Source organism: Elephas maximus, chromosome 22 (genome assembly GCF_024166365.1).
Source record: "Elephas maximus indicus isolate mEleMax1 chromosome 22, mEleMax1 primary haplotype, whole genome shotgun sequence".
NCBI classification, from domain to species: Eukaryota; Metazoa; Chordata; class Mammalia; order Proboscidea; family Elephantidae; genus Elephas; species Elephas maximus.
Window position 1 is genome coordinate 10,132,085 of NC_064840.1, and position 25,540 is coordinate 10,157,624.

A 25,540-nucleotide genomic window follows, 5' to 3' on the forward strand; every position below is an offset into this window, starting at 1 on the left:
GTCACTTAAGCTGTCAACCAAAAGAGGTCATTTAGGGTGGGATATGGGGCTGGCTCACAGAATAGCAGGGCAGAAAGTGCAATGAGGGACAGGAAGTAGGGCCCAGTCCCTCCAGGGCTGCAAGGCCCCTCCTTTCTGCTTCTCTTAACACCTTCCTCCTCTCTGCAGACTGCCCATCACTGTGTTAATATTCATGCCTCAGCCTAGGACATTGCAACCTCTTGGCTCCAGTATCCAACAGTGACCCACAAGCAGCTCATGTTCCAGTCTTTATTCCCAGGAGCCTCCAAGGACCCAGCTTGGGTCAGATGTGCATTCCTGCGCCAGCCGGCTGTGGCTGGGGGATGGCACTCACAGGAAGCTAGGCCCATACCACAGAAGGGCTCTCTGCTGATGAGCGCCCTAGCCATGTCCTCCCTGCTCCTCAAAGTGGGCACCAGGGCCAGCAGCATTTGCATTACCTGGCAGCTTCTTCGAATCTGTATTATAATAAGGTCCTTCCTCCCTCGCTCCCTTCTTTTCCGTCTTCCCCTCTTGTGTCCATTCATTCATCCATACATCCCCCCATCCTTCTTCCCTTCTCTTTCCTACTTGCTTTCATTTCTTCCTCCCTTCCTTTCACAGCTTTACTGAGGTATAATTCACACATCACACAATTCACTCATTTGAAGTTTGTAATTCAATGGTTTCTAGTATAGTCTCAGAGTTGTGCAACCACCACAATGTTAAAACATTCTCTTTGCCCCAAAAAGAAAACTTGCATCATCACCACCTGATCTCCTCTCCATCTCCCCAGCCCCTGTGGCACCCACCAACCTACTTTCTCTATGGATTTGTCTAATCTGGACATTTCATATAAATGGAGTCACACAGTATGCGGTTTTTGGTGTCTGGCTCCTCTCACTCAGCATAATGTTTTCAAGATTCATCCACTTTGTGGCATGTATTAAGACTTCATTCCTTTTCTTGGCTGAACAATATTCCATTGTATGTATGCATCCCATTTTGTTTATTCATTCATCCATTGAGGCGCATTTGGGTTGTTTCCACCTTTTGACTACTGTGAATAGTGCTATGAACATTTGTGCATAAGTTTTTGTGTGGACATATGTTCTATTTCTCTTGGGTTAGGCTCTCATTTTGTTAAAAAAAAGAAAATCGCATAATGGAAACTAGGCAGCTTCTGATATTGCCCAGGGCTAACGGTGAAACAGGAGCTCTGGTGACACAGTGGTTAAGCTCTCAGCTATTAACAGAAAGGTCAGCAGTTTGAACCTACTAGCCACTCCACAGGAGAAAGACATGACAGTCTGCTTCCATAAATATGGCAGCCTTGGAAACCCTATGAGGTGGTTCTGTTCTGTCCTATAGGGTCACTATGAGTTGGAATCCACTCAGCCACAACGGAGGTTAACCTTGACACAATGTGAATTAATTTTTTAGAGCCTCCTCAAAGCAAGTATGGGCCCCAGAGGAAATTTTACTGAATATTTTAGAAGCCAGATAAAGGGGAATTGACATATCACATGGGGTTCATATTTCCTTCCCTACCCTCAGAAATTCATTCTCTCTTCAAAACCATCCCCTTGTTCGAACAGAACAAGGGAATACTGCATGGTTTACAATCAGGAAAGGTGTGCATCAGGGTGGTCTCCTTTCACCATACTTATTCAATCTGTATGCTGAGCAAATAATCCAAGAAGTTGGACTATATGAAGAACACGGCATCAGGATTGGAGGAAGATTAATTAACAACCTATGATAAGCAGATGGCACCACCACCTTGCCTGGTGAAAGTGAAGAGGTCTTGAAGCACATACTGATGAAGATCAAAGACCACAGCCTTCAAAATAGATTACACCTCAACATAAAGAATATAAAAATCCTTACAACTGGACCAATAAGCAACATCATTATAAATGGAGAAAACATGGAAGTTGTAAAGGATTTCCTTTTACTTGGATCCACAATCGATGGCCATGGAAGCAGCAGGCAAGAAATCAAACCTTCTGCAAAAGACCTTTTTAAAGTGTTAAAAAGCAAAGATGTCACCTTGAGGACTAAGGTGTGCCTGACCCAAGCCATGGTATTTTCAATTGCTTCATATGCATGCAAAACCTGGACAATGAATAAGGGAGACTATTATGAATTGAATTATATCCCTCAAAAATCTGTGTCAACTTGACTAGGCCATGATTCCCAGTACTGTGTGACTGTCTACCATTTTGTCATCTAATATGATTTTCCTGTGTGTTGTAAATCCTATCTCTATGATGTTAATGAGGCAGGATTAGAGGCAATTATGTTACTGAGACAGGACTCAATTTACAAAATCAGGTTATATCTTGAGTTAATCTCTTTTGAAATACAAAAGACATCAGTGAGCAAATAGATGGGAGATCTCATACCACCAAGAATGAAGAGCCAGGAGGGTGCTTGTTTTTTGAACTCAGAGTCCCTATGCTGAGAAACTCCTAGACCAGGGGAATGCTCACAACAAAGACCTTCCTCCAGAGCCGATAGAGAGAGAAAGCCTTCCCCTGGAGCTGGCTCCCTGAATTCAGACTTCTAGCCACCTATACTGTGAGTGAATAAATTTCTCTTTGTTAAAGCCATCTACTTCTACTGTTTCTGCTACAGCAACACTTGATAGCTAAGACAGAGACTAAAGAATCGATGCCTTTGAATTATGGTGTCGGCAAAGAATATTGACTACAACACAGGCTGTTTGAAGAACGAACAAATCTGTCTTGGAAGATGCACAGCCAGAATGCATCTTAGAAGATGGTGAGACTTGGTCTCACGTATTTTGGACATGTTATCAGACCACTCCCTGGAGAAGGACATCATGCTTGGTAAAGTAGAGGGTCAACAAGAGAGAGGACGACCCTCAATAAGATGGACTGACACAGTGGCTGCAAAGATGAGGTCAAGCAAAGCAACATTTTGAGGTTGGTGCAGGACAGGACAGTGTTTCATTCTGTTGTACACAGAGTCACTACGAATCACAGCTGACTCAATGGCACCTAACAACCACAACAATCCATTGCCAGCGCAACCATCAGTCAGCAAATGAAGGATCTCTCTTGGGTGGTGTTGTAATGATAATTTTCCTGCCACAAATAATTGTAGTTCCTACTAGTCTGCATATCTTTGACTATCTCACATCCAACAATCACACACATTTCTTGTATTAGGGCTCCTAACGTTGTCCCTATTTTTTCTTCCATGATCTTTATCGTTTTAGTCTTTATGTTTAGGTCTTTGATCCACTTGGAGTTAGTTTTTGTGCTTGGTGGGAGGTATGGGTCCTGTTTCATTTTTTTGCAAATGGATATCCATTTATGCCAGCACCATTTGTTAAAAAGACTATCTTTTCCCCAATTAACTGACACTGGGCCTTTGTCAAATATCAGCTGCTCATATGTGGATGGATTTATATTTGGGTTCTCAATTCTGTTCCATTGGTCTATGTGCCTGTTGTTGTACCAGTACCAGGCTGTTTTGACTACTGTGGCTGTATAATATGTTCTAAAATCAGGTAGAGTGAGGCCTCCCACTTTCTTCTTCTTTTTCAGTAATGCTTTACTTATCCGAGGCTTCTTTCCCTTCCATATGAAGTTGGTGATTTGTTTCTCCATCACATTAAAAAATGTCATTGGAATTTGGATCGGAAGTGCATTGTATGGATAGATGGCTTTTGGTAGAAGAGACATTTTTACTATGTTAAGTCTTCTTATCCATGAGCAAGGTATGTTTTTCCACTTATGTAGGTCCTTTTTAGTTTCTTGCAGTGGTACTTCGTAGTTTTCTTTGTATAGGTCTTTTACATCTTTGGTAAGATTTATTCCTAAGTATTTTATCTTCTTGGGGGCTACTGTGAATGGTATTGATTTGGTGATTTCCTCTTCGATGTTCTTTCTGTTGATGTAAAGGAATCCCAGTGATTTTTGTATGTTTATCTTATAACCTGAGACTCTGCCAAACTCTTCTATTAGTTTCAGTAGTTTTCTGGAGTCACACACATTTCTAAGTGCATATAAAAAATCTGGAAAAATATATCCTAAATTGTGTGTGTGGGGGGCAGTACAATAAACCTTTGTTCTTGTTAGCCATGGACAATAGGATCTGCTATGACCTATAGGGTTTTCATTGGCAGATTTTTTAATAGTAGATTGCCAGGACCTTCTTCCTAGTTTTAGTCTGGAAACTCTGCTGAATCCCATTCAGCATCATAGTAACATGCAAGCCTCCACTGACTGATGGTGGTGGCTGCACATGAGGTGCACTGGCTGGGAATCCGGCATGGGAGGCAAGAATTCTACCACTGAAGGATTGCTGTAATAAATCTTTACTTTCTCTTTTATACAGGCCTTCATTGGTTATCCTTTTTTGCAATGAGAAGTACTGCCTTTTTCCAGAATGCTTAATAACATATTTTTTTCACTTATTCTACTACAAGCACCTTTCATTTCAGTGCATATTATAGGCCTCTCTTGTTCTCTCTCTGTTATTTAATGTATGAATATATCATAATCTATTGAACCAAGCCCCTACTAATGGACATTCAGGTTATATTACTTTTGTAACTCGCAAACACAAAAAAGATTTTCATCTTGAAAAATCACCGTTGAAAAAGAACACACCACCATAAAACAGAATCAGTGTCCCAATTAGTTTTCCATGTTGATTTTCGGTTTGTTATTGGGATGTTTTTGTAACCTGGAGGTGGCATCCCCAGAATGCAAAGATCAGTGGGTCTCTGGGCATCAATTATTTCCACAAAACTGAGCAATGCGTTTGTATTCTGACTGATGTTAAGATGTTACATGGGGGCCAAGATGCTGAATAGTCAGATGCTTCCTGTGGTCCCTCTTACAACAGAGACCCCCCAAAACAAGTGAATCAATTGTATCTGACAATCTAGGTGCCCTGAACATGAAAGACAAAGTTGGGGAACCAGACCTAGTGGCAGGGGGAGACAAAGACAGTGCAGAAGCAGCGAAAAAGTGCCAGACTTGACCTAGCTGGCACCCTGCAGGCTAGACCGCCTGATGCACGTGGGCTGAGCCAAGCAGTAGTGCTAGGGACCTGTTTTTACCACGTTGGGAGAAACTGAGTTGCAGAGAGTCTGCACAAGCCTCCAGAGCCAGGGGGAAGTGGCACTAGATCTGCGAAAGTTAAGTGCAAGCCTCTAACCTACCACGCAGGATCAAAATAACCCTTCCTCCCTGGGAAGTGCCTCTCACTTCCTCACTGGCTCCCTTCCTGCTCTGCTCTGGAGCCCATCAGGCAGAGTTCAGTGATTGCTGCACCCCCTGGGCCAGAAGTAGGACCCCTCCTGCTGAGCCAGTCTCCTGGCTTAGTGGAGGGAACAAATAAACAAACAAAAAAGAAAAACGCGAGCTCCTCTAAGCCGAGCCCTCGGGGCTAACAGCACTCAAGTGTAGTCTCGAGGCTTTAAAAAATCACCATGCCTCCTAAGCTGGGAGCTCAGGGCACGCACTGCCTCTTTACCAGGCACAGGCATAAGGGATCCACGGACTTCAACTGCCTTCCACCCCTGCCTTGACCTGCGCGGACCCATCGGGGGAATTCCGGCCAACATGGTGCTATAGACAGAAGCACTATGCCGTCCCCCCACAGTAAAGACCCGAAAAACTAAGTAAAACACAGACAAATGTCATTCCTGGAACGCGAAGCGCCAAATGAAGAGATAGAGAACTCAGCCAAGCACCGAATGGAATAAGAAACTGACAAAGGATGGAGAGCAAGGAGAGAGACATGCAGATGGCCCCATCAGCTATCCCACCATGGGTCCGCTATCTTGGACTCCTGACAGCAATCAGCAGACAGGCAACACGGGAAAGCAGCTTCGCGGGATTCCCGGTAGGAGACAGAGCACCCCGTAACCAGCGATACACCCTTTCCCACCCCCGTTCTCTTCCCGCTGCTCTACCTCCGAGTTTGCTGGCTGGCTGTGATGGCTTGGACCGGCTGGGAAGTGGAGCATCCATGCCGCTTAGATTCGCCCCACCCACATCAGAGATCAGCAGACAGGCGGTATGGGGAAGCAGCTTCACAAGTTCCCAGCAGGAGACAGAGCACCCGGTAACCGGTGTACACCTTCCTAGCCGCGCCCCCATCTTTCCCCTTCCCTTCAGCCTCCTCTGTTTCCCACCAGCCACAGTCTCTTGACTGGGGGGCAATTGCTTTGGCCTCAGGCTGCTTGGATTCACCGGCCCACACTGGCCGGGCCCCTGAGCTGGTGTTGCTTCTTTCCCTCTTTTGGTTTCTTCTGTGCCTCCTACCACCTCCCCCTCCTCTCTCTGGAACACCCGGCTCCGTGTACCATCTTTGCTTCTTCTTGAAAGGCCATGAAGCCATGCTCCACAGGGGAACCACTCCCCCAGCCTCCGACACCATGCTCGTGGGATCCCTGGGGCTTTTTTTTTTTCCTCCTTGTTTTGCTTTGTTCTGTTCTGTTTGTTTTCTTTTTCTTTTCACAGCTTGGGAGCCCCATCTAGCCGGGCTTCACTGCACAGCTTAGGAACCACTCCCCCAGTCTGTGCAGCTGCATAGGTGGGATCCCTGAGGACATTTCTTTTTTTCTTTTCTCTCTTTTGCCCTTTCTGTCTTCATTTCTCAGTTCTTGTCTCTACTGTTACCTGCTTTTCCTGTCTCCTGAATACTTGGTGCTGTGTGATATCTATACCCCCTATAGCCAGGCTATACTGTGCAGCCTGGGAGCCACTTTCCCAGTCTTAGCAGCCCCATAGGTGGGACTCTGGGACTCCTGGGGGCTTTTCTTTTCCAAATTTTTATCTAGTTATTTTTTTCTTTCTTTTTCCCTTTGCTTTTCTCCATTTGTCAGTTTCTCATCTCTTCACTCCAATGGCAAGCTCCCTTAGTGCTCTTTTTTCCTCGTTTGCTTCTTTGTTTTTGACTCCTGTTTTTCTCTCCTCTTTCTCATACCCTGACTAGCTCCACATATCACAACCTCCCCCCTCATTCCCGCCTTCCTGCACCATGCACTGAACATCACACCTCTGAGCAGCACAGGCACAGCCTACTAGGATCTGCCCAGCACTGATTCCTGGCCCGTCCTGTCAGCCCTAGTACAAGCCATAAACAACCCATCCTAGCCCCTCCCCTTCAGCTGGACCTGCCCTGCTGCATCATAGCTGAATTACTGGCCCTGCCCATTGGACAAGGAGGTGAAAAGTACTGTGACTATAGACGAGCAAACAACAAAGAACGCACAGCCTACCTGCTCAGACATAACGAAATAAAACAAAAAAGCAGGATGAAACAAACAAACCTACAATCAAGAAATGAAGAAAAAAACTACCGAAGACAGAAGACAATATCAAACATATAAAAAAAAACAGGACAGGATGGGTCCAGTAGGCGTCCAAAATAAAACACCAGACGACTTTTCAGTAGAAGAAAAGGCACTAGAACTACTGACAGGGAATTCAAGTCTCTAATATTCACAGCAATCCAAGAGTTGAAGCAAAAAGCAGACAAAAATGAGGGAAAAATAGACAAATTTTTGGAAAAGGTAGGCAAATTCATGGAAAATACAGATAAAAAAATGAAACAATTCAGGAAAGTAATACAGGAACAAAATGCCAAAATAAATTCACAACTAGAAACCATACAAAAACAATTAGAAATCCAAAAGATAAACAAGATTTCAGAAATGGACAGTGTCCTAGAAGGGCTGAGGAGCAGGTTTGAAATGATGGAAGACAAAATCAGCAAAATTGAAGACAAACACTTGGCTACAACTGTTTGAGGAAAAATCAGAAAAAAGAACAAAGAAAAATGAAGAGATCTGATAATTATGTGGGATAAATTCAAAAGAAAAATTTGTGAGTGGTTGGAGTTCCAGAACAGGGAGAGAAAACAGAAAACACAGAGAGGATCATTGAAGAACTGCTGGCAGGAAACTTCTCTAATATGATGAATGAATGATGAAAAGCTGACCATCCAAGAAGCTCAACAAACCCCATACAGGATAGACCCCAAAAGAAAAACACCAAGGCATATTATAATCACACTCGCTAAAACAAAAGACAAAGAAAAAATCCTGCAAGCAGCTCAAGAAAAACAAAAAGTCACATACAGAGGAGAAACAATAAAACTAAATTCTGATTATTCGGCAGAAACCATGTGGCAAGAAGGCAATGGGATGACATATGTAAAACCTTGAAAGAAAAAAATTGCTAACCAAGAACAACATATCCTGCAAAACTTTCGTTCAAATACAATGGTGAAATTAGGACATTTCCAGATAAACAGAAATTAACGGAATATGTAAAAACCAAACCAAACTTACAAGAATTATTGAAGGCAGTCCTTCAGCCTGACAACAAACAACATCTAACCACGGCCTGAATCTGGGATGCAAGACTGTACCAGCCAGATACCAACCTAGGAAATGAACTCTCAAGGACTATCCAGAAACCAATATAATTGCAATTAGGGAACCAGACAGGTTAATCTGTAAATGACAACAATGTCAGAACAATAAATGAAGGACTAAATGGTATAGAACTTTCTAATGGAGAGGAAGGCAAGGCAATACCAAGTAATAATAGGAAGACAAGGGTGAATGTCAAGGTAACCACAAAGAAAGTTAACAAACCTACTCATCAAAATAAAGAAAAAAACATAAAGCCTCAATAAAAACAAGATATACAAAAACAAAAGAAATGGAAAAGAAATCCACAAAAAGGAACCCAGTACAGGAGAGTAAGGGGAACGAAGAAAACGTTAGCACCACAAAAAAAAGCACTACAAAATGACAGCAGTAAACTCAACCATAAAGAAAACAATGGATCTGTGAAGCATGTCATAACATGGATGCATCTGGAGGACATTACGCTGAGTGAAATAAGTCAATCACAAAATAACAAATATTGCATGAGACCACTGCTGTAAAAGCTTGTGAAAAGGTTTACATACAAAAAGAAACAATATTTGATGGTTACAAGGGAGAGGAGGGGTAGGGATGGAAGAAAAAAAAAAAAAGAATGTCTTTGGAAGGAAAGGGAATGAAGCTAAGGGCCAATTTTATGTGTTTGCTTTTAATCCTTACGAAATTTCTTACATTGTTTTTTATTTGTATTTTATTACTGTCTTGGTAAAATATGAGAAATGTAATTGAAAAAAAGTAAGCCTTGTATAAAAGAAGGTAAAAAATCATTTAAAACTAAGTCAGTCAGAAATAATCTGTTAATATTCTGGAGTAAATCACGTTAGACTTCTCTGCAAACATACATATACACTTCTAAATTCTGTACATGTGGTTTTACATAAATTATAGCACGCCAAGTTGTCAAACATTTTACTCTCAACATGTCAGTCTTTTTTATCTCAATAAATCTAGATCTAGATCATCAAAAAAAAAAAAAAAGATATGGTCTATCTTGATATACAACCTGTGGGCACTTGAATGCGTATTCTGCTGATTTTGGGTGGAGCGTGGATTACAGCCTATTGACTCATGGTGTTATTAAAATCTTGTATATCCTTGCCGATCTTCTGCCAAGAAAGTTGTTCTCTCAAGTGTTACAGAGGGATGTTGAAGTATCCAACTATAACTGTGGACTTGTCAATTTCTCCTTTCAGTTCTCTCAGTTTCTGCTTCACATATTTTGCAGCTCTGTTTTGGTGCATACACATTTAAGACTGCTTTTATGTCTTCTTAGTGGATGATCCTTTTACCACTATGCAATGTCACTAGTAATTTTCTTTTCTCTGAAGTCTACATTATCTGATATTAATATAGCCACTCTTGCTTTCTTTGATTAACATTTTATGGTGTTATGGAGTAAACTGTGTCACCCAAAATATGTTTTGGAATCATAACTCCTATACCTGTGGCTGTAACCTTGTTTGGAAATAGTAGGGTGAGTTCTAAATCTAATCACTTCTGAGTTATAAAAAGAGCAGATTAGCCAGAGAGGTACACACACGTGGGGGAAGACAGATGTGAGGACTGTCTACAAACCAAGAAACCAAAGAACACCTGGTACTACCTATAAGGAAGGAATCTACATGGTCGAGAGCCTGATTTGGACTTTTAGCCTCAAGAACTGTGAGAAATTAAATTTCTGTTCCTTAAAGCCACCCATTTGTGGTATTTCTATTACAGCAGCACTAGTAAAACTAAGATGCATACTTTTTTTATCCTTTTACTTTGAACCTCCCTTTACTGTTATATCTGGAGTTGCTTGTAGATAGCATATAGTAGGGTGATTTTTTTAATCTATTCTGCCAATCTCTTAATTTTACATTTAATGCAATTATTGAGATGTTGGGCCTTAAGCATGCCATTTTATTTTTTTAGTTCCGTTTTCATTTCTGTTCTTTTTCCTACTTTCCTGTGGTTTACGTGAACATTTAAAAAAATTCTATCTGTAATGTTTTTTTCTGTATGTCTTTGTGCAGCTTTGTTAGTGGTTGCTTTATGTATTACAGTATGCATACAAAACCTACCACAATATACCAGTTCATCATTTTACTAGTTTGAGTGATGTATAGAAACCTGACCTCCCTTTATGTCCCTGTCTTAGTCATCCAGTGCTACTACAACAGAAATATCACAAACGGATGGCTTCAACAGAACTTTCTTCTCTCACAGTCTCTGAGGCTGGAAGTCCGAATTCAGGGTGCCAACTCCAGGGGAAGGCTTTCTTTCCCCGTCGGCTCTAGGGGGAAGGTCCTTGTCATCAATCTTCCCCAGTCGAGGAGTTTCTCAGTGCAGGGACTCCGGGTCCAAAGGATGCGTTATTCTCCTGGATCTTGTTTCTTTGTGGTATGAGGTCCCCATGTCTCTTTGCTGGCTTCTGTTTTATATCTCAAAAGAGACTGGCTTAAAACACAATCTAATCTTGTAGATTGAGTCTTTCCTCGTGAACATCACAGAGGTAGGATTTACAACCCATAGGAAAATCATACCAGATGCCAAAATGGTGGACAATCACATACTAGGAATCATGAACTAGCCAAGTTGTTACACATTTTTTGGGGGTGACACAATTCAGTCCATAACAGTCCCTTTCCACTCCTCCATTTATAATATAACTGTCTTATATTTCCTCTATATACATTGAAAAGCACATCAGACAGTGCTGTAATTTTTTGCTTAAGTCATCAAACATAATTTAGAACACTCAGGAAGAGAAACCTATTGCATTTATCCATATATTTGCATACCGTGTTTCGCTTTCCTGATATTCAATGTTCTTTCTTCTACTGTTTTCTTCCTGTTTAGAGAACTTCCTTTAGCCATTCTTTTAAGGTAAGGCTGCTGGCAATAAATTCTGTCAGTTTTTCTTCATCTGAGAATGTCTTGATTTCCCCTTAATTCTTAACAGATAATTTCGGTGGGAACAGGATCCTGGGTTGACGGTTCTTTCAGCATGTGGAAAATGCTAAGTCACTTCCTTTTGGCCTCTATAGTTTCTGATAAGAAATCCACTATCATTTCAATTTTTTCCCCTGTAAGTAAGGTGTCATTTTTCTCTGGCTGCTTTCAGGATTTTTTCCTTGTCTTTAGTTTTCAGAAGCTTCATTTTGTCTTGGCATGGATTTCTCTGGACTTATCCTGTTTGGACATGACTCAGCTTCTTGAATTTGCAGGTTTATGTCTCTTGCCGTATTTGGAAAGTTTTCAGCCATTATTTTAGTATTTTTTTAGCCCTGCTCTTGATCCTCTCCTTTCAGGACTCTGATGACATGAATTTAGGTATTTTGTTATAGTTTCACAGGTCACTGAGCCTCTGTTCATTGTTTTTTTTTTTTTCGGTCTGCTTTCCTTCTGCTGTCCAGATTGGGTAATTTCTATGTTTTATAATTAAGTTCACTGATTCTTTCCTCTGTCCTCACCATATGCTGTTGAATCCATTCATGGAGCTTTAAATTTTAGTTAGTGTGTGTATCAGTTCTAAAATTTCCATTTGGTTCTTCTTTATATCTTCTATTTCTCTGCTGAGGCTTTCTATTTTTTCAATTTGTTTCAAGTGTGTTCATAGTTGCTAATTGAGGCATTTTTCATCATGGCTGCTTTAAAATTTTTGTCATATAACTCTAATATCTCTCTCATCTCAGTGTTGGCATCTATTGTCTTTTTTTCATTTAGTTTAAGACCTTCCTGGTTCTTGGTATAACAAATGATTTTTTGATTGAAACCTGTATATTTTCATGCTGTGTTATGAGATCCTAAGTATTATTTAAACTTTACGTTTAGCTGGCTTTGTCTGGCACCACACAGGCAAAACAGGGCAAAGATGTTACCTTGTTCCTTTTGGAGGATGCAGGTAGAAGTCCAGGTTCTTCACTTGGCTTCCACTGACATGAGGTGAAAGGGGTGGCTGGAGTCTCAGGTCCCCATGTGGTCTCCACTGATACCATGGTGGGAATGGGCAATGGTGAAAATCCTAACTCTCCACTAGTTCTCCTCTGACACCATCCCCAATCACTGCCCTTGGTTAGACAATACAGGCTACTGCTCAGTGAGGGTGGAAGTCTACACTTTCCACTGACCATGTGGGGCAAGGGTGCTCATTGCCGGCTAGCAATGGTCAAAGTCCCAACTCTCTTCTTGGTCTTCTCTGATATCTTTTTGAGGGTGTTGGGGCACCTTGTTAACAGCCTCATGAGGATGGAGGTGTAGCCTTTACACTCAGCCTTTGCTGGTATAAATGGGGGGGGGGTGCATTTTTTTCCAGTGGTACCTCACTAGAGTGGTTATTGTCTCAAAAGTTTTCTGTCTTGCTAGGTTGAAAGCTACAGAGCAGGCTTTTGTTGGGGCTTTTCTTTCTGCACCCACTGGTATTTCCGGGTTGCCAGCTTCTTCAGCTCCAAGTCTGGGATGTATCAGACAAAAAGAAAACCAAGAGTACTCATCACCATGTTGTTCCTTCCATCCTGAGGTCTCTATCCAGACTGGCTTCTTTTCTCCACCTTTCAGAGTCTTATTGTATTACATGTAGCACCCAGAGTTGTCAGTTGTATTTAGAGGGAGGAATAGGGGGAAATGCTCCTTAGACGCGAAGATGGCAAGATTTGGTCTCATGTACTTTGGACATGTTATCAGGAGGGACCACTCCCTGAAGAAGGACATCACACTTCATAGAGGGTCAGCAAAAAAGAGGAAGACCCTCAGAGACATGGACTGAAACAGTGGCAGCAACAATGTGCTCAAACATAGCAATGATTGTGAGGATGGTGCTGGACCAGGATGTTTTGTTCTGTTGTACACAGGGTTGCTATGAGTGGGAACTGACTTGGTGGCACCTAACAACATCGTCATCGAGGCAGAAGTCCCCTAATATACTTTTAACATTTATTGTCCTTGGAAGAAAGGAGAAGCTCAGGCTTTTAAAAAAAAATAAAACCAAACTTTATTTTCCAGCCTATTTACTGTTATTGAAACCTAGTAGTTATGGCAAGTGAGATGACTAATTTCCTAGGTTGTACAAGAATGACAAATTTGGGAAGACTTCCCTGTGATGTAAAGTCTAAATATCTCAGTCTGGCATTTAAGGACCTTTATCATTCCAACCTTGTCTCCTATGCCTCCCTTTCTTACATCCTGCCGTCCTCCAAACTGAGTTGCTCTTTCTCTCTTCACTTCTTTCATTGATTTATTTCCTTCTGCTGAAACACGCTATCACTTCCATGGACCTTTGAATTCAAATCCTATCCATACAGCTAATGTCACTGCATTAGTTATCAATCGATGCATAACAGACTACTCCAAATTCTAGCATCTTAAAGTAACAAAATATCTGTTTCTGTGGGTCATAAATCTGGTATGGCTTATCTGGGTGTTACGGTTTCTAGCAAAGTTGTAATTAAGGTGTTGGCTATGGCTGCAGTCATCTCAAGGCTCCAGTGAAGGATGACTCACTTCCAAGGTCATTTATGTGGCTGTTGGCAGGCCTCAGTTCTTCACTGGCTGTTGACCAGAGACATTAGTTCTTTGACACATGGGCTGTTCTATAGGGCAGCTTACATGTCAGCTGGCTTTCCTCAGAGCAAGTACACAAGAGTAGGAAAAGGAGCTCAAGGCAGAAGCCAGTCTTTTTGTAACCTAATCTCAGAAATCTTAGTCCATCACTTTACTGTACTATATTCATTAGAAATGAGTCACTACATCCTTGTACACTCAAGGGTTGGGGAAATTACACAAGGGTATGAATAGCAGAAGGTGATAATCATTGGGGGCCATCTTAGAAGCTGCCTACAACACTGCCCTCCGGCACCCAAAGATTTATGTCCTTTCCCCATGCAAAATGTCCTCTCCCCCTTTGAAGCCTCCCCTTATATCATCAGCTCAAAGTCCAGAATCTCATGCTTTAGAAATCAAGTCCAGGTGTGGATTAGTTCTCTTCGACGCAGTTCCTTAAATACATCTTTTCAAGTACAGTTCTCTTAATTTGTAGAACTGTAAAAACAAAAGGACAAATTATTTGTTCCCCCCTTCCCCATAACATACAGTGATGGGACATGCACAGGGTAACGACTGTAGGCAGTCCCCTGGTTAAGAACGAGATCCACTCCTAAGTATGTCTTTAAGTCAGAACAAGTGCATACAGTTCTTACTGAGCTTTACTTTAGCGCAAGAGGGAAAGCGCTGGTGGTGATGTGGTTAAGAGCTACGCCTTCTAACAAAAGGTTGGTAGTTTGAATCCACCACGTGCTCCTTGGAAACCCTACGGGGCAGCTCTACTCTGTTCTACAGGGTCACTATGAGTCCAAATCGACTCAACAGCAGTGAGTTTGGTTAGTACAAGAAGAGGATCAAAGTCTTTGCAATGATTTAAAAGCTGCATGGGCAATAAGTGAAGGTGACTGTGATGAAGAATTTGTTGCAAGTAGGGGCTACTTCAGTCGTTTCAAAGTGATGGCAAATTTGCACAACATTAAAGGGCAAGTACGAGTTGTCCGTAAGTCCTAAGTCGGATGTTTCTAGGTAAAGGGAAAGCATGTAGGAACAAGAACAGCCAACAGGTTGAGCTGCTAGTCTCAGGGTTGCTTCAGGGCAAGCACCTTGACTCTTTTTTTTATCTCTGCATCTTTATTATGTAGCAATGCCTGGCACAGAGAACCATTTGATAAATCCTTAATGAATAATCAATGGATGAATCCAAGGTAGCTTCTATTTCTTAACTCTTATGAATAATGTTAATTCAGGTAATTTAGAAATTATCTTCCAAAGCTCATTTCTGGATCAACGTTCTTATCTGTATTAGGTAGGGTAAGAAGAGCTGCTAAAACAAAAAGACTCAAATATATGATAGTTCAACACAAGTTTATTTTTTTTCTCATATAACAGTCTTGGGTGGGTGTTTAGGTTGATGAAGCAGAGTTTTCCTCTACCCAGGAACCTTCCATGTTGAGGCCTTGTCTTCTCCAGAATCCTGTCGTCATCATGATTCAGACTGGCAGAACGAGAAAGTGCCTAGAGGAACACCTGCGGGAGTTTTTACAGGCCAGGCCTGAAAATTGTGCATTCTCTTCTGAGATGTGGCACATGGCCACATCTACTTCAAGGGAGGTGAGGGATATACTGTAGGTATATGGCCAAATTTTGGTGGATAACAATCTTTGCCGCAATATTCATCTATGATATTTTTGCAAACAATGCTCCCACATATATAACATGTACAGTGTTCCTAGGAAAATAGTACTCGAGGGGGTTGCACGGTTGGCAAAAAACATATAACGTGCATGTTATTTGCATAAAAATATGATACTTACTTGACTTACCCTCTGCTATTTCTCTCAGACACTTCAAATTACCTCAGATAGAAAAGAACTCTGGGTTCAACCCCACCCCACCCCCATCAAGTCTTTCATTCACTGAATGGCATCATCATCTATCCAGTTGCTTAAGCCAGAAACCTGGGCATTATCCCTGATTCCTTTCTTATCCTTGGCTTTGTCATCTAATCCTTCAGGAAGTTCTGTCAACCCAACCTCCAAAACAGCTAAAATCCATACACTCTCTCCACTTTCACTGCCACCTCCTTAGTTCAAGCACCGTAAGAATCTCTCATCTTGATTAGCTCTATACACTAATCTTTTAAAACATAATCCTATTCTTTAGTTTAAAACCCTCCAATGGCTTAGAACAAAACTCAAAGCTCTTACAGTGATGCCTAAGGAAATATGTGACGCACCGCCTTTCCACCCTACTGTTCTCTTTCACGCTCATTCTATTCCAGCTACACCGGCCTTCTGGTTTATTTCCACCTTAAGATTTTTGTACTTGCTATTCCATCTACCCAGATACATCTTCCTCAGAGTTTCAATAACTCATTCCTCTGGGGTCTCACCTTAAATGCTATCTCCTGAGAGATCTTTCCTATTCATCTAACGTGAAACGGTCTCGACATCCAATTATTTTCTTACCTTGGCATCCTCCTCATTTTCTTCTTAGCATCTATCACACACTTTGTGCTTTTCCCTGTTTACTGCCTGTTTCTGCTTCCTGAAAGTAAGATCCATGAGCAGGAAAGCTATCTTGTTCCTACCACTTCCCGAGTATCTAGGAGGCGTGACACGTAGTGGTGGTCCGTAAATAATTGAGTGAATGAACGAAGAACAACCAAAAGGTGATCTACCTAAAACTCCTCAAAGGTCCTTTATAAGTTGTTGGTGTTCTGTAGAGTTTAGTTTTGGAGCACAAGCCTGAGTTCCAATCCTGGGCTGACCGCGTTTCAGTTGTACGTAAGTGAGTTCAGCTCCCCGGGCCTCAGTTACCTCATCTGTAAACGGGGAACAAGAACAGTACCTACCTCACAGCGTCAAATGTCTACCTTGTAAAGACAAAAGGAGATAAGTGACAAAAAGAGCTTCACGCACCTTTAACGCTTCGTGAGTTGAACAACTGGGGCTATTATTATACATGATTCTATCTGCTTACCAGAGTCTTCTCGTCTCCCTCAGGGGACGACCTCCACTGTTCCTTTCCACAGCGCGTTGCTGGGGAAATAAATTTCCACTCCGTCGCCAGAGAACGCGAGACACGGACGCACGCGCAGCTCCGCGGATCCTGTGGCGCTGTCCAGCGGCCCCGCTCCGTCGGGCCCCGCCCCGGTACGTCATTAGCGCGACGCCCAAGCTGCGGAGGGCCCCGGGGCCTGTCCTGGGTGCGGCGCGCCGCGGGGAGACCCTGGCAGGCGCCTGCAAATCAGTTGCGTGGCCTGGGGGCGACTCGGAAACCCCAGCGGACGGCGGCGAGGGGCGGGTGGAGCCGTTGGGGCACCGAGCCCGGCGGCAGGAGGGGCGGCCCAGAGCTCAGGTGGGGCGCAACGCGGGCGGCCGGGCGGCCGGCGGGGCTGCCCGGCGCGGGTGTCCCGGCGATGTGTGGCGCTGAAGCGGCGGCGGGAGCAGCAGCGGCGGCGGCGGCGGGCTCGGCTTCGGCTTTGCGGCGGTGCCGGCGGCGGAGGCGGAGGCGCAGGCTCCTGAGGACCTGGCGAACCCGGGCCTAAGAGGCGGCCCCGCCAGGCCCCTGCACACCGCCCCGGGCCGGGGCCCTCCCCGCCTCGCCCTGCCCCGGGAGCCTGCCTCCCCCGCCGGGGATGAGGCCGAGAGGCGGCCGCGCGGGGCCCAGCACAAAGGCTTTTCCCCAGGGGCCGCCTCCTCCGCCACTGCTGCCGCCGCCAGCCTAGAGCCGCCCGCCGAGGCCGAGCCGGCGCCGGGGTCCTCGTCCCCGCCGGTCCCCGGGGGCGGCTACTGCCTGTCTCCCAGAAGCCCAGGGCCCCGAGCGCCAAGCCCATTGCTCCCTCGGCTGCGGTGGGAGCGGGGATCTGCGCAGCCTCCGCGGCTCCCGACTGTGGGGGGCCCGCGGAGTATGTCGGAGGAGAGCGAGATGGAGAAAGCCATCAAGGTAAGGGGGTAGTGCCCCCACCTCCCCGCTTTGTCCCTGTGGCATTCCAATCGCTTCAGCCTCAGAAAGCGGAGAGAACTTGGCGTGAGAGGTTCCAGCGACTTCCAGGTTTCGGCCTTCCCTGGATTACGTGAACCGCGTTTTACAGCCTAGGGGCCAAGGGCTTGAGTGTATGTGTGGGGGGGGGGCGGGGGCGGGGGGGTGGGATGTCCGATTCCTTCCAACCTGGTTAAAGTGGTGACGTGACTTGAGCTCAGGTAGAACATTGATATGGGTAGAACGCTGAGGACCCACTGAAGAGGCACTTTGCACGTTTTGGTCCCTAAACTCTCAATCCCTCCCAAAGTGCTACCAGCATTTGCTTGTGGATGGGTCTCTGCTGCGAAGCATTTAGAGAGTTTGACTTAACTCATTTCTCTAGATTTCTTTGAAACCAACCTCTTGGAAATGTGAAGTTTCAGAAGGAGGTGGTTCGCCTTCTCACAAAGCCTGTCGTGTGGCATGTTCTCACTCTGCCGTGTGTTCCCTCCCGCCTCTTTTCTTCTTCTCTCTATCAGTAGGGAGTATTGAGTTTTTTTTTTTTTTTTTACGAATACCTAAGTTTCCTGTGACTTTTTTTAAGTTTCCTGTGATTTACTATTCTGTTAATCAAAAGAAAAACAAATGTGTTGTTCTAAAATGTTCAAATAAAATGACAAGTTTTCTAAAACCTGTCTACTTTTTTTTTTGAACAAGCAAATTTTGTTCACTGAGTCAGTTATCGATTGTCTTGAGGGTTAACTAGCTGGGAAATGAGAGTCTTAGGTAAATTGAACACTGAAGCTTAAAGTTTGATATGAATTATTTGCTTATTTTACTTGAACCTGACAGTGTTAAGTCAACTCAGTGCATTTAAGAACTTAATTTTCCCTTCAGGGACAAACATGCGTTGGCAATGTGGAATTATTATTCTCCTGAAGACACGGTCACTATTACCAGTAACCATTTAAGAACTTAACAATTGTAACGATATTTTGGGGTGATAAGTTTATAGAGGAGTCCCAGGTGGTGTAGGTGGTAAATGTGCTCGGGTGCTAACCACAACATTGGCAGTTCAAGTCCCCCCAGAGTTGCCTTGGAAGAAAGGCCTGGTGATCTCTGGAAAATAAGCCATTAAAAACCCTATGGAGCACAGTTCTACATGGGGTCACCATGAGTCAGAGTCAACTCAGTGGTAATTGGTATAAAGTTTATAGCAGTCATCAGTTTCCTGTCACCTGTTTAAAGGAAGCATCAAACTATAACTTACACATTAAAGAAGATCAAATTTTGAATAATAGAAATAAAAGTTCAAAAAGAGTGCTTTGATGTATTCATTTTTTCTTTTAGATGGGATTTATTGATACAGGGTCTTGACTTGCTGCCTGAAGTTATATGAATTAAAGCATATGTGGCAAACTTTTAAATTGAACAAGTATTTACTGTCTGCTTTGTGCCAGGTGCTCTCTTAGGCACTAGTGGTACAACCAGACTCCAGATGTCCCTGCTGTCATGGAGCTTATATTCTAGATAGGGGAGTTAGGTAATAAACATATGTCAGGTGGTTATAATTAAGTATAAAAAGCTGGGGAGTGCTATTTTAGGTAGGGTAGTCCGGGAAGGCCTCTCTGAGTAGATGACATTTGTGTAGAGCTCTGAAAGAAAAGAGGCAGCAAGCCCCCAATATCTGGGGGAAGAATATTTCAGGCATGGAGAACTGCAAGTACAAAGTCCCTGAACGAAGTAGGATTAGGGTTTGTGTGTTACAGGAATAGTAAGGTAGCTGGAATGCAATGGGTCAGCAAAAAGGGATAGTAGGTGATGCTATAGAGTGGTAACAGGAAGCTAGGGCATGTAGGGCCTTGTAGGACATTGTAAGAACTTTTGGCTTTTACCCAGTGTAATAGGGGGACCATGGAAAGGTTTTGCACAAAAGAGGGACATATGCTGGTGAGCAAGTATACAAATGGGCAGACAATGTTACTTAGTGGTTACAAGGCTAGATTTCCCAGGTAGACATGGATAGAATATATCTGACACCCAGTACTTGCTAGGCTGTCCTCCTTTGGAAGCCACCCAAAAGCATAACCTCAAATAAGACTTTTGTTCTATGGCATCGTGCTTCATTGTTTTGCTTTATTGAGGCTATTCATCAAATGGGGAACATTGAGTCCTGTAGAGTTGAGCTGGAAAAACTGTTCTCCAGGACTCCAGCTACAGCACTTGAACAATTCAGCTACCTGACTACCCGAGGGAAACCCTGGTAGAGTAGTGGTTAAGTGCTGTGGCTGCTAACCAAAAGGTCAGCAATCCAGATCACCAGGCGCTCCTTGAAAACTCTATGGGGCAGTTCTACTCTGTCCCATAGGGTCTATAAGACTACCTGTAAGTGGACTGATTGGACTTTCAGATCTTGTCCTATTACTATTAAAAACAGAATGAAACCAAGAAGCACATGATCATCTCTGTGGATGCAGACAAAGCATTTGATAAAATCCAAAGCCCTTTCTTGATGAAAACCTGTAAGATTGGAAAAGACGGGAAATTACTCAATATGATTTAGAGCATATATGAAAAGTCAATATTATACTTAATGTAGAAAGACTGAGAGCTTTCCCCTTGAAATCAGGAACAAGACAATGGTGCCTGCTCTTACCACTTCTATTCAATATTATGTTAGAAGTTCTAGCCAGAGCAATAAGACAAGAAAAAGAAATAAAAGGTATCCAGATTGGAAAAGAAGAAGTAAAATTATTTACAGATGATATGATCCTATATATAGAAAATCTCAAAGAGTCCACAAGAAAAGTTTTAGAGCTAATACAGGAATTTGGCAAAATTGCAGGGTATAAGGTCAACAAACAAAAATCAGATGGGTTTCTATACACCAGCAATGAGAGATCTCAAAGGGAAATTAGGTAAACAATTCCATTTACTACAGCATCTAAGAGAACAAAATACCTAGAAATAAATCAAACCAGGGATGTGAATGGAAACTATAAAACACTGCTGAAAGAGATTAAATAAGCCTTAATTAAATGGAAAGGTGTTCCATGTTCATGGATTGGAAGGCAATATTGTTAAGATGTCAGTACTACCCAAAATGATATATAGATTCAATGCAATCCCTATGAAATCCCAATAGCCTTCTTTACAGAAATAGAACAAATTCTCAACTTTATATGGAATGGCTAAATAGCTAAAAAGTTGTGTGATATATTTACAACAATGACAGAAAAGAAAAAAAAAAAACCAGCTGCTGAAGCTTCTGATGTACAGCCAAACACCTGATAGGATTTGGTTCTTTGGAAGTTTAAGGTCATACTTTCTTGGGATATCCCAGTTAATTGGCCTAACAATGTGTTTAGAGCTTCTGTTCTGCCTCCTTTTTTGTTGCATAGTGTCTGGGGTCTTAAAAGCTTGGAAGTGGCCATCCAAGGCACAATAATTGGTATCTGTTTTTTTATTCACCTGGTGCAACAGAGGAAGGAGAGTTAGGAATAGGAGGAGGATATGGTATGTGGAGCTAATTGGCTCTACGAACAGCTGCCTCCTTTGTCATGAGACCAGAAGATTTGGATGGTGCCAGCTACCATTACTGAACATTTTGATCAAAGATTCCATAGCAGAATTCTGATCAAAACCGGGGGTGGGGGGGGGAATGGAAAACAGGATTTCAAATTCTCATGGACTCCAGACTTCCTGGAGCCATGAAGGTTGGATGAACCCCTGAAACTACTGCCCTGAGATGATCTTTAAATCTTAAACCAAAAATATCCCCTGATGTCTTCTTAAAACCAAACAATAGCTTAGCTTAACTAGTAAAAAATGTCTGCCTTGAGCATTATGCTCCTTTAAGAACTATATGGGATCTAATTGGTAACAGCAACTCAAAAGATTAGATAGGAACCTAAGGGGGGAGTGACTTTATGTTAATGGGGGACGAACAACTCAGAAAAGGAGGATGAGAATGGTTGCACAGCTTGAAGAGTGTAATCAGTGTCCCTCAATTGTATATGTAGAAACTGTTGAGTTGGCGTACGTTTTGCTGTGTATATTCTCAATGACAACGACAAAGTAAAGTTATTCTAAAAATTAAAAGTAAAAAAAGTCAAGTGGCTACATCTTAAGGCTCTGTTCCCATCTCAGCATCGACTTCCATGAGCTCCATGATTTTACTACCTCCCAAGCACCTAGCTAAAACTGGGGAATGAGCACCTTGGAATTAGTGACTGTTTTTGCTTATTTGTCTTCTGTTCTTAATATTTGATGAACTTAGTGAAAATTGATTTTCTAGCCATATTTTTTGAAAAAAAATTTTTTTGAACTAATTTTACTGATTTCTCTAGGGTTTATAATATGTATCTTTAACACAATCTGCTTTGGGTTAATACTAACTTAAGTAAAATAGCACCTTTGCTCCCGTATAACTTTATTTCCTTCTTCCTCCTTCCTCCTTCCTCCTCTGTTGGTCTCATTGTCATGTATATTACATCTGTGTATTCTATAAACCCAGCAGCACAGTGTTACAATTGTTGCTTTAAAACAATCTTATATAAATTAATGAAATTGAGAAGAACATTCTTTTATACATACCCACATATTCACGTATTCCGGTTCTCTTTATTCCTTCCCGTGGTTCTATCTGGTGACATTGCTTTTCTCCCTGAAGAACTTTCTTTTAGTATTTCTTATAGGACAGGTCTACTAGCAATATATTATTTTGGTGTTTGCTTATCTGATAATGCCTTTATTTCACTTTAATTTTTGAAAGATAGTTTTGTTGACAAAATTTTTGAGTTTTTTCTTTCTATACTTTCACTATGTCATTCAGCAGTCTTCTGGCCTCCATTGTTTCTGATGAGAAGTGAGTTATTTATTGTGTTGCTGTTCTCTGTAGGTAATGTCATTTTTTTCCCTTGCTTCTTATAAGATTTCCTCTTGATGTTTGTCATTCAGTATTTTGACTATGATATGCTTAGGGGTGTTCCCTTTGAGTCTATCCTATTTAGGGTTTCTTGATTTCCTTGGGTCTGTAGATTACTGTTTCATTAAGTTTAGGAAGTTTTTAGACATTTCTGCAAATATTTTTTAGCCCCCTCTCCCTTTCTCTTTTTTTTCTGAGTCTCCTACTAGACATGTTTTGGAATGCTTGACATTGTTCCACAGGTCTCACTTTTTCTTCATTCTTATTTTCTTTTTCTTGTTTTTGATTATTTCTGTTGATCTTCAAGTTCACTAATTCTTCTGTCTCTTGAAATCTGCTACTGAGCCCCTCTAGTGAATTTTTCATGTCGATCATTGTACTTTTCAAGTCTAGAACTTCCATGGGTTCCTTTTAATTGTTTCTGTTTCTCTATTTAAAGTCCCTATTTTTTGACTCAATGTCACAATAGTGTCCTTTATTTTTTGAACATATTTAAAATAGTTGCTTTTAAGTCTTTGCTAAATGTAGCATCTCAACCAAGTCATAATCAGTTGCTCTTGCTTTTTTCTTGAGGTTAAGTCACACTTTCATGTTTCTTTGCATGTCTAGTAATTTTTGGTTGAAAAGTGGACATTTCAAATAATACATTTTAGCAACTCTGATTCTGATTTATCCCCTCTGTTGGTTGTTATATTTAGTAAATTGCTTAGAGTTAAGCTGGTATCTGTTTTCCTGTGGTGTGCAGAGCTCAGTTCTAAAATTCATATTTTCATTTTTTCACCCTGGCTTCTGGTAGGTGGCCCCTATGTCTGCATAACTTAGTTGCCAGCCAGTGATTTGGGCAGAGCTTCTCAAATACTTAAAGCTCCTGAAGGTTTTACCTTCTGTTGATCAATTTCTGTGGGGTTTGGAGAAAGCCTTTTAAACTGTAGCCAGCTCTAAAGCCTCCTTTTGCATTCAATTTTCATTGCCTTTCTTAAGTCTCCCCATGTGTGTAGTTTCCCAGTCAGATAGGAATGTCTGGGAGCTTATCTCAGCCCTTCTTTGATTCTCAGTTCCAGGATTTTCATATTAAATTGTGGGGATTCTACATGCTTTAACAAGAAACTGCAGCCCTGGGGCTAGCAGAAGTATTTATTCCCACCTGTACTCTTCACTTTTCCTTGTCACAGCTGTGAGTTATCTTTCTCACCCCAAAGTGAGCACACCCCCAGGGCAGCAAAATTGCTGATTTTCATAGCCAGCCTGTGCTGGTAAAACTAGCGTTGTCACCAACAGGGTGAGCCTTGGGTAGCATTACAGATTGAATTATGTCCTCCAAAAATATGAATTGTAAATCCCGGCCTCTATGCTTGTGGATTATAATCCCATTTGGGAATGGGTTGTCTTCGTTAATGATCAGGATTAGTACAGGGTGTATCTGGAGTCAGTCTCTTTTGAGATATAAAATAGATTAAACAAGCGAGCAGAGACAGTGGAAAACATGTGCCAAGCCACTTGAAGATCACCCAGGAGCTCAAAGAGACAAGGATCTTCCTCCAGAGCTGACAGAAAGCTTTTCCATGGAGCCAGCACCCTGAATTCGGACTTCTATTCTTCTAAACTGTGAGAAAATAAATTTCTGTTTGTTAAAGCCACCCATTTGCAGTATATCTGATATAGCAGCACTAGATAACAAAGACAGGTAGTGAGAGTAATGGGGAAGCCATGGGATGAGTCCATGCCAGACCACCCACTTTTCTTACCTGAACCTCCAGCAGGTTCTCAAGAATATCCTCTTCTCTATTTGCTTGATTTATAGTGTCCTGAAATAGATGTTTTTGACAATTTTGTCCAATTTTAAGCTCGTTTTTTGTGGTGAGGAATTGCTTACCTCTTCACACTGTGATTACCAGAATTTCCCTTTTTCCTTAGCTTTTGAGCTTTAGAGAATGACTCAGGTCCACCTCAGATAGAGATGAGAGTAGAAATCAGATATCAATGTCCAGACTCCACCAAAAGTCAGTTGCTTTAGGATCTCTAGGCAGGGGCCTTGTCATTGGGTGGTTTTTAACAAAACTTTTCAGGTATCTGTCATGGGCAGTTAGAGTTGAGAAACAGTGGTCTAGAACAAGGATCAGAAAACTTTTCTGTAAAGGGCCAGACAGTAAATATTTTAGGCTTTGCGGTCCATTGTGGTCTCTGTTACAACTATTCAACTTTGCTGTTGTAGTATGAAACCAGCAAAGACAATACATAAGTGGCTGTGTTCCGAGCAGTGGGCCAGCTTTAATATATGTGTAGTAATTTGTTCACCCGTGGTCTCATAGGATTGTCAAGAAGTACTTCATTGCAAGTATCTACGTCCTTAATAGTTTAAGATAAAACAAACAAAAAACCAAACCTGTTGCCATTGAGTCGATTCCGACATATAGCGACCCTATAGGACAGAGCAGAACTGCCCCATAGGGTTTCCAAAGAGCAGCTGGTGGATTTGAACTACTGACCTTTTGGTTAGCAGCCAAGCTCTTAACGACTGTGCCAGCAGGGCTCCTAGTTGAGAATAGCGGGCCTACTTCTTTAGCAGAACCCAGCCAATGTGTTTGTCACTGATGCCTTTGAAGAAATAGTTCTTCATTTCCTTCAGTAAAGTGCTTTAATTGACTCATGCCTTCCTACCTTCTCCTGTCATTGAAATATGT

At 42.3% G+C, this 25,540-nt stretch overlaps 1 protein-coding gene across 3 annotated transcripts in view; it reads left to right on the top strand.

Moving 5' to 3' along the window:
* The first annotated feature begins 17,830 nt into the window (after positions 1–17,830).
* Positions 17,831–25,540, top strand: part of MAPKAPK5 (MAPK activated protein kinase 5) — a 33,079-nt gene continuing 25,369 nt past the window's right edge. For all 3 annotated transcript variants that reach the window (XM_049867077.1, XM_049867078.1, XM_049867079.1), the window contains exon 1: positions 17,831–17,914. In XM_049867077.1, coding sequence (XP_049723034.1) covers positions 17,879–17,914 — 36 coding nt within the window. In that variant the 5' untranslated portion in view covers positions 17,831–17,878. The remainder of the gene's footprint in view (positions 17,915–25,540) is intronic.